The following is a 14674-nucleotide window of genomic DNA, read 5'->3' as shown; positions in this document are numbered from 1 at the left end:
ACAACTTATTATTACTTCCTACTGCAGAAGCTAACCAAATATTTGTTTAATCATTTTGATAGTGATCGAATAGTGCATCACTTCATAGTGGCATTGTACGTATTGGAAATACAATATTAATAGTTACCTACAACAATAAAAAACATAAAGAACATAGCGACCATAATTGTACCATACTTTTTTGGTTTCCTCAGGACTAATCAACAAAATTTCATTATATTCTCTGTTTTTATATTTTTAATATCTGTAGAATTTTCCTAATAATTTCCTAATAACCCTGTGTGGTTGAAGCAGTTTCAAATAAAAAATAATAATGCAATTTTTATTTCGTTATCATCCCTTTAGTTCACAAAGTTTCCTAATTATTCCAGAAAGCCACTGCGCATCCGCTAGGAAAAATATTCTAATTCGGATTTTTTGCACAATATTACTAAAAAAGGACTCCTTTTAACAAATTTGCATGTTGCCAAGACCAAAAGGTGGTCAAAAATTTTTTAAACGTTTTTTTTTGTTTTTTTCCTAAAATTATTTTTTTTGCATGGAACAAAGTTTTTTTAGGTTTTTTGGATCATTCCAAACAGAAAAGGTCTTTAGTGACTTTTCTCTAAAAATAATAGTTTTTGACATATAAGCGATTAAAAATTTAAAAATTGCTAAATCGGCCATTTTTAACCCTCAAAAACTATGTGAAAAACTGAAAATTTGAATGTTACCAAGGTAGGTAGATATTCTTTAAACATCGATTGATGAAATCTCGAAGAATTTTTTGCAATATAATATTCAAAACTCCTTTGTTTTTTAATTGATAATCAAGCGTGCGCGACACTATTTTCCACAGACAGTATGGCGCAAATGAAAGGAATAAATTCGTTATTTCGTAAACCGGCGACTTTAAGGAAAAATCCCGAAACAGGTCGGTTTATATTTTTAAGTTACGATATTATGGCATATATGGTATACTAGTGACGTCATCCATCTGGGCGTGATGACGTAATCGAAGATTTTTTTAAATGAGAATAGGGGTCGTATGCTAGCTCATTTGAAAGGTTCTTCAATTCTCTATTCAGTAATATAAACATTAATATATTTCATTCTGGTGGGATGTAGAATAGCATTATGTTGTTTTATATGCCATTAGAGTGAAAACTTAGTCTTTTTGTAGCAGTTGCCGCTAGGGCAATGCCATTTCGTTCGTTGCAATCCGGGACTGCACGCTGGGGTTTGTTTTGGTTGGATCGGGGAGAGCAGCATATGTGCCTCCTGATGAGAGACTAATAAGTTTCGAAACCGGTAGAGGTGCTTGCAGCACTCTCTGATTGGACTAGAATATGGTTCGGCTGTATTTTCGTTTTGCAACGGAATTGAAAATAGTTATCCATTTTTGATTTACATTTACTCTGTGTGGAGTATGAAGGGAACCATTCTCGTTGGAACTTTACCGCGCTGAGCAGATGGGACGTGAATTGCAAATTGTAGAATTCCCTCATCTTCCTTAGTCTCAGCATCCGTATGGCTTGCAAATTGTAGAAGCCTCGGAGGTGTAACCAGAGAAGGTTCCCATTGTTTTCATTCTGGTGGGATGTAGAATAGCATTATGTTGTTTTATATGCCATTAGAGTGAAAACTTAGTCTTTTTGTAGCAGTTGCCGCTAGGGCATCTATGCCATTTCGTTCGTTGCAATCCGGGACTGCACGCTGGGGTTTGTTTTGGTTGGATCGGGGAGAGCAGCATATGTGCCTCCTGATGAGAGACTAATAAGTTTCGAAACCGGTAGAGGTGCTTGCAGCACTCTCTGATTTGACTAGAATATGGTTCGGCTGTATTTTCGTTTTGCAACGGAATTGAAAATGGTTATTCATTTTTGATTAATATATTTATTTATACAGGGTGTCCTTCTACTTCTTTTTGTGTCAAATAATTTAATTTAATAAAAAGTTTTTGGACATCCTGTATAAATAATTATGTAAATCTTTACATTCCTGAATAGAGAATTGAAGAATCTTTCAAATGAGCTACCACACGACCCCTATTCTCATTTAAAAAAATAATCTATTACGTCATCACTTCCAGACGGATTAGAAATCAAAAACAAAGGAGTTTTGAATATTATATTTCAAAAAACTCTTCGGGATTTCATCAATTGATATTTAAAGAATATCTACCTACCTTGGCAACATTCAAGTTTTCAGTTTTTCACATAGTTTTTGAGGGTTAAAAATGGCCGATTTCGCAATTTTTCAATTTTTAATCGCTTATATGTCAAAAAATATCATTTTTAGGGAAAAGTCACTAAAGACCTTTTCTGTTTGGAATGATCCAAAAAACTTAAAAAAACTTTATTCCATGCCAAAAAAAATAATTTTACGAAAAAAACAAAAAAAAACGTTTAAAAAATTTTTGACCACCTTTTGGTCCTGGCAACATGCAAATTTGTTAAAAGTAGTCCTTTTTGAGTAAGATTGTGCAAAAAATCCGAATTAGAATATTTTTCCTAGCGGATGCGCAGTGGCTTTCTGGACTAAATTAGCTCGATCAAAGAACACAAAATTTTACGAAAACCTCCAAAAAAAATAGAGGAAGGATGAAAATTTGGAAATAGGTAGTTGAAATTGTCTATTACTAAATAAGAAAATGTTTACAATTCTACATCCCCTCCATTTTACAAAAATTCGGAAATACGGGGTTAAAAATATTTTCTCATAAGTGAAAAAATATACGTTCAAAATAGGCCCGGAATTGGATAAAATGACTAATTCTAAGCAACTTTTGTTTTATAGAGTTTTTTCACTAAGTCAATACTTTTCGAGTTATTTGCGAGTGAATATGTTCATTTTTAACAAAAAAAACCTGTTTATGGACGGTTTTTTGCAGATAACTCAAAAAGTAATTATTCTAGCGAAAAAAATATTCTTAGTAAAAATATAGCTTATAAAAAATTTAAAAAATGGTGTACGCATGAGGTCCGTAGACCCAGTATAAGCAGAGTTGTAGCTAATGAAAAGTAGGTTCGTCTTCGTCAAATTCCAAATCGAATATTTCAATGTGAAATAACCAAAAAACAGAGGACTTTTAGGGGCAAATTCATTTCAACTTTTTTAAAGTGTTTAAAAAAAGGTTTATTTTTGTTTTTTTTTAAATTTCCAACATTAAAATAAGTGAGTTACGCCCAAAATATTGTTGGTCCCTTTTATTTTTTGTTACAAAATTCGCGAAAATAATCCCCTAATTAGCTTCCCAAATAAAATTAATCATAACCGCTTCACAAGTTACTTTACTTATGTATTGTTTATATAATCTATAAGTTTAATTGGTTCAAAGTGCTCAGTTTTGAAAAAATGGGTTTAAAATAAAACATTTTTTTTATTTTTGAAAAAAAATGGAATTGTTCATTGAATTAACTTAAAAATTATTAGTAATACCAAAAATATTAAAGAGTAATACAATGTAAGTTTTGATTTTTTGAATATTTTTCCTTTTTTGTTTTCTTGTTATACTAAAATTGATTATGCTATGGTTGTTCAAAATTTGCTTAAACTCGTGATTAGTTACTCGTTCAAGCCATTTTAACTACAGCTTTTTCAAAAATAAGCTCTTTGAAATGATGAAACTTACGGATCATATAAATAATACATAGACAAAGTAACTTGTGAAGTGGTAATGATAAAATTTAGTTGTGATGCTAATATTGGGGGGTGATTTTCGAGATTTTTTTACCAAAAAATAATAGGGATCAACAATAATTTGAGCGTAACTCACTTACTTTTAATGTTACAAGTTTTTTAAAAAATAAAAATAATCCTTTATTTAAACACTTTAAAAAAGTTGAAACGAATTTCCCCGAAAAGTTCTCCGTTTTTGAGTTATTTCACATTGAAATATTCGATTTGGAAGTTTATGAAGAAGAACCTACTTTTCATTAGCTACAACTCTGATTCTATTGGGTCTACAGACCTCAAGCATACACCATTTTTTTCAGTTTTTTACAAGCTATATTTTTGCTAAGAATTTTTTTTTCACTGAAATACTTACTTTTTAAGTTATCTCGGAAAAACCGTCCAAAAACATGTTTTTTTTTTCTGTTAAAAATGAACATATTCACTTGAAAATAACTCGAAAAGTATTGACTTTTCGGGAAAAAACTCTATAGAACAAAAGTTGCTTAGAATTAGTCATTTTATCCAATTCCGGACTTATTTTAAATGTATATTTTTCACCTTCGAGACTGGGGTCATCATCATCATCATCATTGGCTCGACAGCCCTTTCTGGGTCTTGGCCTGTTCCAGGATTCTTCTCCACTCTGATCTGTTTCGTGCTTTTTTTTTCTCCAGTTTTTTATTTTTAAGGTTTTTATATCATTTTCTATTTGTTCTAAATATCTCAGCTTCGGTCTTCCTCTTGTTCTTTTTCCAACTGGCATCTGTCTGAATATTTTGTTTGGTATTTCGCCTTCTTCCATTCTTTCTACATGTCCCATCCAACGCAGCCGTCCTATTTTAATGAATGTTATGATATCCGGATCCAGGTATATTTCGTATAGTTCAAAGTTGTACCTTCTTCGCCAAATTCCATTTTCTTTTGTGCCCTTATATATGTGTCGCAAGATTTTTCTTTCAAAGGTGGCTAGCAATGTTTCCTCTCTTTTAGTGAGTGTCCAGGTTTCTGAGCCGTGTGTGAGTACCGGTCTTATTAAAGTTTTGTATATTTGGCATTTTGTTTTCCTTGCGACGTTATCTGATCTTAGTTGCCCAATTAAGCCATGGTAATTTTTATTGGCAATAAATATTCGCCTCTTGACTTCCTCTGCTACGTTATTATCAGATGTGACTAGGGATCCCTAGTATGTAAAGTTTTTTACGCCCTCAATGTTGTATTCTCCTATTGTTATATTTTGTGGCTGCCTTATTTCTGTGTTTTTACTTACCTGCATATATTTTGTTTGGTTCTGGTTGATTTTAAGGCCACTATTTTGTGCAGCTCTTTCTATTTGATTGAATGCCTCTATCATTTCTCTTCTTGATCTTGCGATTATGTCAACATCATCTGCAAATGCTAGTATTTGCACGTTTTTATTAATTATTGTTCCTCGAGTATTGACTGTTGTGTCCCTCATTATTTTCTCGAGTACGATGTTGAACAAGATGCATGATAGAGCGTCTCCCTGGCGTAGTCCCTTTTTCACATCTATTGTTTCCGTTAGTTCGTTTTGTATCCGGATTTTACTTTCTACTTTCTACTTTTAGAGATTCTTTTATCAGTTCGAGAGGGGGGTATTCCCCTCTATTTTTGAAAAATGGAGGGGTGTAGAATTGTAAAATTTTTCATATATAATTATAGACAATTTCAACTACTTATTCCCAAATTTGCATCTTTCCTTTATTTTTTTTTTGGGGTCAGATTGTTCTTTGATAGGGCTAAATGCTCTTACGAATAGAATGCAACAACTTTCATTGAGATGCACCCAACTGCAAAAATTTGGTGGGTTTGGGGCTTTTTACTGCTTCATCGCCTCGCCTAATACCATTTTTCTCAGTGTGCGCGGGACTCCCAAGTTCAAAATTGCATTACTACTAAGCGCTGCCTAGCATTTAAATATCGTGGGCCCAGATCCGCGCTGAACAAACTATAACGCGCTTTAGATAGCTCCACATTAAAAAAAAGTAAATTTACTCGTAGGTGAAAATTTATACTTGGGATGCTACTTACCGATAGTTATCAAATTATTAAACGAAAATGATAATTTTTATATCGATTACATAGTACGTGTGTGTTTTAATTGATTAGAGTAGTATTAGATCTTTATCTTAGTGCAATCGGCGGGTAATAAGTGTGTGAGGTGGTTGGTTTGTTGTGAAAATTTGATGTACTTTGTGATTAAAAATGGATGAAGAGATTCTAGTTTCGGAAAGACTTTTGCGTAAGTATTTCTATAATTATTTCGATGTTTTTTCATTGTTTTATTAATTGTATTATTCACCAAAGGTGTATCCTCATTCCTAAGCCGATTAATTTCCATGGTAACTTTCCTGCACATTTAGCTAAAATCGAGATTCGTATCAACTCTCTTTGTTCATATTATGATAAATACTCTACCGCAGACTTAAATTATATAGTCTTTAATTGTAAACATAATAAATACCATACATACAAAAGCACTAATTGCTAGACTTCAAGAGCAGAATATGAGTTTAATTACCGCTCAATATTTCACACATGCTAAGTTTCAACACCAAAACTATTAATGATATCATACAGGTCCTTAAAAACTCTAAAATAGTCTAAAATATATCTATATTAATTTAATATATAGGGCAGTCAATGAGGGTATTTGGCTCCGAATTCCATCCTACTAGATCGATTTACTTGATATTTTCACAGTAAGTAGTGAATAGCTCAAGAAACAAAGTATACCCTATGCCGATGTGCGCTTTTATTTTGGGGGTGGTTCTAACCCATTCTCCGGGGTGAAAAATGTTTTGGTTAAAATAGCCACGGAAGAGGCTACAGAACCTAATTTTAAGCAAAAACGGTTCTATCATTACTTTTTGAAAACTCGATACTTTTGAGTTATTCGTGGTTTAAAATTGGCCATTTTCATTGGAAAATGACACCTATTCGGACGAATTTTTGCGAATACCTTAAAAACTATGCATCTAACAAAAAAACTATATAAAATATTTCTGTAGTTTATAAAAAAACAAAGAGATTCGTTCCTTCATAAATCTTCTAGTTAAAATACAAAAAGGACTATGGTAGGTAAGAAGAGTTTGTTTTTTTGCTGCATGCTCAAATCGGTGTATTCAACTTAAAATAACAGAGAAACTGTCGATATTAGGTGTATAATGATACGAATAACTTTTGTAGTGCTTGAAAAGACCTTTAAAATGAGCAATATTAAATGTAGATAACATTCAAACTAAGCGAGATATTTTGCAAAAAATTTGATGACTAATGTATTTTAAGAAGAAATGAGAATATTATTTAACCCCTCATCCATCAGAATTTAAATACATCGTTTTCCTTCTACAATACTTTTTATTATATTGTTATTTATATGTTTAAAAAGTTGGACTGGATTAAAATGAATGGTTTTTGAAAAAAATAAGATCAAATTATGGAGCGCATTTTTAAATTTTCTTAAAAATCTTCCTTTTCCTCCATGTAACTCGAAAAAGATAAGAGATACGAAAAAAAGATACCACATAAAAATGTAGGGCTTTTTCAGATAAAAATTTCCTTTTTGTTTTTCATTACTATAGCTCTTATCATTTTTAAGTTACATGGAGGCAAAAGAAGATTTTTAAGAAAATTTAAAAATGCGCTCTATAATTTGATCTTTTTTTTCAAAGCCATTTATTTTAAACCCGTCCAACTTTTTGAACATAGAAATAACACTATAATAAAAGGTATTGTGGAAGGAAAATGATGCATTTACATTTTGGTGGATGGGGGTTAAAATTACTTCTCATTTTTTCTTAAAATACATTAGTTATCAGTTTTGTTTGCAGCATATCTCGCTTAGTTTTAATATAATGGACCTTTAATATAGCTCATTTGATAGGTCTTTTCAAGCACTACAAAAGATATTTGTAGCATTGTACACCTAAAATCGACCGTTTCTGTGTTATTTCAAGTAGAATACACCAGTTTGAGAATGTACCAAAAACAAACTATTTTCACCTACCATATCTCTTTTTGTATTAATAACTAGAAGATTTATGAAGGCAAGTGTCTCTTTGTTTTTGTATAACCTACAAAAATGTTTAATATAGTTTTTTTAGTTAGATGCATAGTTTTTAAGGTATTCGCAAAAAACCGTTCGAAAAGGATTGAAAATGGCCAATTTTCAAACACGAATATCTCAATAAGTATTGAGTTTTCAAAAAATATATATAGAACAGTTTTTGCTTAGAATAAGGTTCTCTAGCGAATTCCGTGGTAATTTTAACCAAAAAATTTTCCACCCCTAAAAAAGGGGGGAACCACCCCCAAGATAAAAGCACACATCGGCATAGGGTAGACTTTGAATTAAGAGATAAGTAGAGGCTAGGCCCAAAATTTCATTAAAATCCATGTAGTAGGATAAAATTCGAAGGTAATATCCTATTTTTGCTCCCACTGACTGGGGTAATATCTTTAACTTTCAAAATATATGTTACAAAAACATTATCCAATGCCATCCCCTCTTTGTGAACGCACACACTAAAGGTATAAAGCGAAAAGATCATAAAATACTTTTGTTCAACTAACTAATTAGTTTGTTAAAACACCAAACTCTTTTATGTATTTGTCACTTAACAAATATTTGAAAGAGCCTAATGCTTTGTGGTGTATCTATAAGTCTATAGCAATGTTCATTGAATATTTAATTGAATAATTCTACTAGTACATACATAAATGTGATTTTCTATTAGTATTATTAAGATATCTGTTGGTATTTGATCCGGTCTCATGGCTTTATCATTTTTTTATACGTTATAGTGCTTTTTCAATTTCCCCTATGGTAATTTCAGGTCCAGTTCTTCCTTTTGATTTTATTGTCTGCGTCTTCAAAACACGTTTTTATATATTCGTCCCATTTATTTATTTTTTCTGCATTTCAATTATTATTTTGTCCATTATGTTTCGAATACCCTATTCTTGTAGATATGCCATTTGCTTCATTAATTTTCCTGTATATGTTAAATATGTCATGTTCTTTTACTAATCTTTCTATTTCTGCACATATTACTGATAGCCAAAATTCACTACCCGCTTTGATTTGTTATTGGACTCTTTTATTTATGTTATTGTCTTTCGTTTTTATTATTTTATTTTCTCCTTTACGACGATATTGCCTTTATTGATTGTGTTATTGATTGTTTGCTTTTAAGGGATGTATCGCCCTTCAGTTATTGTACAATGTTCCTCAGGATCTTCTGTACCTCTCTCCAGTTTTCTGTTGCGTTAAGTAGTTGTACTTGTCTTTCTACTTGCTGCACTTCTTTGTTATTTGTTCTCTTCTACGTTGGCAGCTTATTTAAGTCTTTTATGATTTATTATAGGTGTTCCGGTGGCTGTTTTTATTTTCTATAGTTTGAGCTTAATGTGTGCTAAAACAAGATTGTGGTCACTTGCTATTTATTTCCCTTGGTAATCTTAAGTGGTACGAAAATTAATAAATCACAGGGCTTGGAATGGTCTATCTAAGTTTTGTGTACTTTGTGATTTAAAATGAATGAATAGATTCTAGTTTCGGAAAGACTTTTGCGTAAGTATTTCCGTTATTATTTTGATATTGTTATATTGTTTCTTTAATCGTATTATTCACTAAAGGTGTAAATTTGCGACGAGATCATAAAATACTTGTTCAATTAACTAATTAGTTTGTTCAGTCACCAAACCCCTTTATGTATTTGTCACTTGGCAAATATTTGAAAGAGCCTAATGATTTGTGGCGTTTCTCATCTATAGCAATTTTATTTATTAATCAGATAAAATGAATAAACAAGTTAATTTACTACCGTTAATTAAAATTTAAACATATAGGTTAAATCCATAAACAGTCAAAGAAAGCTACTACAAGTAAGAACCAGAAACATTGCTTATAGACCTGGATCCCGCGTTGATTAATAGCAAGCTGAAAATTTGTTAATAGATTAACGGTGTCTAGTCTTAAATCTTGTCTAGTCTTTAATTAAAACGGAAGTTTTAATTGTGGAAGAGTTTAAAAATTTGGAACGTCAGATTACGAAAACGTCCTATGTATTTTGTCATCCAATTGATTTGTTACCCTTTGATTAAACTCTCATGCACAATCAACGTGATTCCTGTCATTTGACATATTCTTCGTGTTCCACTCATTAAAATGCCCAGTTGGTGATAAACACCAGTCTTATTTTTGCATGACAGTTTAATGTAATGGTTACAAATCAATTGGAAGTTATATCCGAAAAAATACATGGAATGTTTTCGTATTCTCACTATTCTCACGTTCCAGATTTTTAACCTGTTCCACAATTAAAACTTCCCCTGTTCCAGTGTTCCCATACATAAAAGTTTGTCCGACTAGACCCCTTTAAGCTATTAAAAAATCTTGTCTAGTCTTTAATTAAAACGGAAGTTTTAATTGTGGAAGAGTTTAAAAATTTGGAACGTCAGATTACGAAAACGTCCTATGTATTTTGTCATCCAATTGATTTGTTACCCTTTGATTAAACTCTCATGCACAATCAACATGATTCCTGTCATTTGACATGTTCTTCGTGTTCCACTCATTAAAATGCCCAGTTGGTGATAAACACCAATCTTATTTTTGCATGACACTTTAATGAAATGGTTACAAATCAATTGGAAGTTCTGTCCGAAAAAATACATGGAATGTTTTCGTATTCTCACGTTCCAGATTTTTAACCTGTTCCACAATTAAAACTTCCCCTGTTCCAGTGTTCCCATACATAAAAGTTTGTCCGACTAGACCCCTTTAAGCTATTAACAAATTTTCAGCTCACTGTTAATCTACTTTTTTGGTACGCGGGATCCAGGTCTATTATACACTTATTAGGAACTATACAGTGTAACAAAGAGGTAGGTCATAAGTGATAATAGTCCAAGCTGTGGGTGAAAAATAGGTCGATTTTAGGATATAATTCAGGAATTCTTGAAACCTATCAGGGGTTGTAAAGGACGATGCCAGAAAAAACTTCTACTAAAATGTAACCACTAATTTTGTGGGTTTTTCTATTTATAACGTTTTTAATTTGTAAAATTTGCAATTTTTAAAGATTTTTAATTTTGCTGCTTAGGATATTCATTTTAGAGAAAAACTTTTAAATATAAAGTTGTGATAAATTAAAAAACCTACAATGAGCTATGGCAAGTTTAATTTCGTTAATTTATTATTGCAAAACAACCCGCGAATTTTCCAAAATGGCCGTTTTTTGCAATTGATTGTAAAAATAGTTTTTTAATTTTTTAAAACTTTAATATGAATATCTTTCAATTCCCGAAAACAAAATTGTTAAGCCCGATTGATGAACTTGTTGCTTAGATATTATAAATTGTTTATCCCGAGAGGTCGAAGGCTATAAATTTTTGAAAAAAAAAAATAGTAGAGAATTAATCCTAGACACAATATCTTAATAAAGACTTATATTTTCATAATCTGATGTAAATTAATTCGTAATAGCTATTTGTATAACAAGGTAGGAAAGTGCTACTTTTCCTCCCGAGAATGAAGTTTACTGCCCGACGCGTAGCGGAGGGCAGTAATCATTCAAGGGAGGAAAAGGCACTTTACTTCCATGTTATACATATGGTTTTTCCACCTTCCTCAAATTAATAACAAGTCATTTTTTCATTTTTACTTTATTTATGTAACTAACCAACAAAATTTATTAAAACTAAAACTAACAAGTAGGTACAATATAACTGTTAACTGTCAAATATAAGTCAAATTATTAATGTAAACATTGTTAAATCAAAATAACAATTTATTGTTTTTTACCATTCTGCCAAATACAGGGTGTTTTATAAATAAACGTTAAAATGTATAGATACTTACGTAATAGAAAATAGATATTGTACAGGGCGTCAATAAGTTATATTTCACGAATTAAATACCATGACGTCACTTTTACTTTTCCTCTCTAGGGAGGAAAAATATTTTCCTCCCTAGGGAGGAAAACTACAACTTTGGTCCCTACACTCAGGTCCGGAAAAGTATACTTTCGGTAGAGGTAGGTGGAAAACTATTTTTCAATCTCTTATCTCGGGTTTGAAAATAAGGGGGCAAATTGAGTTACAAACATTTAGAACTGCAGCGGCCCATATACATCCTATCAGTTTCTAACTTGCAGATTATTGTTGCTGAAGACAAAACAAAGATTGAAAAAAAAAGAAAAATTTTCTACGACAAACTGAAGCCAAGGTAATTGTCTTTTTTTTTTTCTTAAATCATAGTGACTTTCACTAGAATTAGAATTACATTAAAATTATTTCACAGTCATTAACTAAAGAAAAACTTTTATTAACTTAAAATAAAAAATTTTTTTTAAATAAAATTACACTTAATTATTAAAAATGATTTTTAAATTGGAGTGGAGATTTATTTTTCTTTACGATGGTGTTTTATTGTGTCGGTTGCCCTTAGCAACTTAACGCTTATACAGTGCGGTGGAATAAGTGTCACCCCCCCCCCCTTAATAACTTATTTATTTCTAGCACATAAGCAAAACACTCGAACAGGTCGATTTTTAAAATAATCAAAGTATACTATAACATCAATGTTTCGAACTTTACGCGAACCCTCTTCAGGTGATAGGCAAAACTTTGATTTTTTTTTAAATGGGAAAGTACATTATGTGATAGCTCATTTAAAAGAGTTTGAAATACTGATTAAAATAATGTATAACACTTTAATCCTTTTTAAGAGCGTAGGCGCAAAATTTCGATCGAATTGTTTCATTTTTTTCTAATCCTGAGAAAAATAATAAGTATTTTTGAAAACTTTAAACGCAGAATAAAAGATTACATTATTACCGAGGGCTGAAAGTCCCTTAGAATAAACAAAAATTTCTTTTGAATGATATATTTGAAATTAAAATTCCGACTAAATTTTCCTTTTTTTTTTTCACCCCTGTGACTTATTAAAATAATCACTATAAAATTTCTCAGGGAATTTTGTCCCTCGATAATACTGTAATATTTCATTCTGCGTTAAAATTTTTCAAAAATACTTATTAGTTTTCTCAATATTCGAAAAAAATGGATACATTTCGAAATAATTCGACCGAAATTTTGCGCCTATGGTTTAAAAGGATTAATATTACACATTTTTGTAATCAGTCTTTTAAAAGCTTTTAAATAAGGGGTCACATGATGTACTTTCCCATTTAAAAAAATCAAAGTTATCACTGTCACCTGAAGAGGGATCGCGTAAAGTTCGAAACATGGATTCTGAAATATACTATGATTATTTTAAAAATCGACCTGTCAGAGTGTTTTGCTTATGTGCTAAAAATAAATAAGTTGGTAAGGGGGTGGGGTGGTAACACACTTATTCCAGTGCACTGTATGTAGTAGGTACAGGAATTTACTTATCACGTAAAATAGTTTGACACCGTTTCTGGAAATACTGTGCGTTTTTAGGTTTTTCATATTTTTTTATGAAATAAATTTTTTATAATAAGTAACGTGCATGCAAGTATTAACTGATGGTACTGCATGACAAATATTTGAATAGTGTAAATGAGTGTAATCCCTGAGCATAACCTCTGGTTCATCAGGGAATTTCTTCTTTGTTTATTTGCTAACAACTATTTGTTAATACAGAAACCCAGAATAAGAGGTTTAAAAATGTTTTACGCATTTTTTTACAACAGGATATGAAAATATAAGTCTTTAGAAGGAGAGTGGATTTAGAAGCAACTCTCTACGATTTTTTTTAAAGTTATAGCCTTCGATATTTGACCTCTTGGGATAAACAATTTATAATATCTAAGCAACAAGTTCACCAATCGGACCTTACAAATTTTTTGATGTTTGGAATTAAAAGATCTTCCTTTTAAAACCTTAAAAAATAAAAAAGTTATTTTTACAATAAATAATGCAGTTGCAAAAAACGGCCATTTTGGACATTTTTCAGGCTGTTTTGAATTACAAATTAACGAAAGTAAACTTACCATAGCTTAAACTGTAGGTTTTTTAATGTACTGCAACTTTCTATTTAAAAGTTTTTCTCTAAAATGAATATCCTATGCTGCAAAATTAAAAATCTTTAAAAATTGCAATTTTTACAAATTAAAAACGTCATAAATAAAAAAGAGCTCAAAATTAGTGGTTAAATTTTAGTAGAAGTTATTCCTGCCATCGCCCTTTATAACACCTGAGAGGTTTCAAAAATTACTGAATTACAACACGTTTTTTCACCCACAGCTTGGAGTATCACATATTCTGGGACCAAAAATAGTTCGATTGAACCTAACTTACCTTAATACAAAGGTGCAAATAAAAAAAGTTACAGTCCTTTGAAGTTACAAAATGAAAATCGATTTTTCCAATACAGCGAAAACTATTAAAAATATTAAATTGTAAATGGACATGTGGCCTTCTTATCGCAAGGATATCTTAAAAAAAAACATAACAGTGAAATTTGTGCACCCCATAAAAACTGTATGGGGTTTTGTTCCTTTAAACCACGCCCCCCCCCCCCAAATGTTTGTGTACGTTCCCTAATGAAGTTTATGTTACAGTCGCATTAGACAAAACCATTTTCAGATTTAACTGAATCCGTAGCTGTAACCCTTAATATATTTTAACTTCTTGGTTTATTTCTGCTACCCCTAAAAAAGTTTGGTGGCAAATTTAATGTCGAATTCTGATCTCTGAAAATAAAATTAAAAATATATAGGAGACCTTAATACCCCAAAAAGTTAGATAAATTATTAAGTAAGAAAAAATAAAACACAGAATATAAACTTGCGTGCATAGAAATCCGCCCACTTAAAAATTTCGTCATCTTTGACGTCTCGTATTTCCTAAACCTGTTGGCCGATTTACTGATTTTATTAATATGTTATAGCCTGATTCTTTAGCAATACCGCTGTAATAATATTGTTGCTAAATAGGTAAATTTTCATTGTATACCGGGTGTACGAATCAAACTGTGTTTTTTTTTTCAAAGTTCGGATCACCC

General features: G+C 31.2%; 1 protein-coding gene across 8 annotated transcripts in view; it reads left to right on the top strand.

The window, feature by feature from the left end:
• LOC126889552 (organic cation transporter protein-like) overlaps positions 1 to 14674 on the top strand; it is a 557313-nt gene that overhangs the window by 352441 nt on the left and 190198 nt on the right. The window contains exon 1 of one of the 8 annotated variants that reach the window (XM_050657917.1): positions 5603 to 5917. The exons of 6 other annotated variants lie outside the window; for them this stretch is intronic. In XM_050657917.1, the coding sequence (XP_050513874.1) occupies positions 5881 to 5917 (37 nt within the window). In that variant the 5' untranslated portion in view covers positions 5603 to 5880. Of the gene's footprint in view, positions 1 to 5602; positions 5918 to 9183; positions 9251 to 14674 lie in introns of those variants that run through there. One more of the 8 variants, XM_050657924.1, reaches the window with a different exon arrangement.

This window comes from Diabrotica virgifera, chromosome 8 (genome assembly GCF_917563875.1).
Source record: "Diabrotica virgifera virgifera chromosome 8, PGI_DIABVI_V3a".
NCBI lineage: Eukaryota > Metazoa > Arthropoda > Insecta > Coleoptera > Chrysomelidae > Diabrotica > Diabrotica virgifera.
The sequence above is the reverse complement of the archived record's forward strand: the minus strand, read 5'-3'. Positions and strand labels throughout refer to the sequence as shown.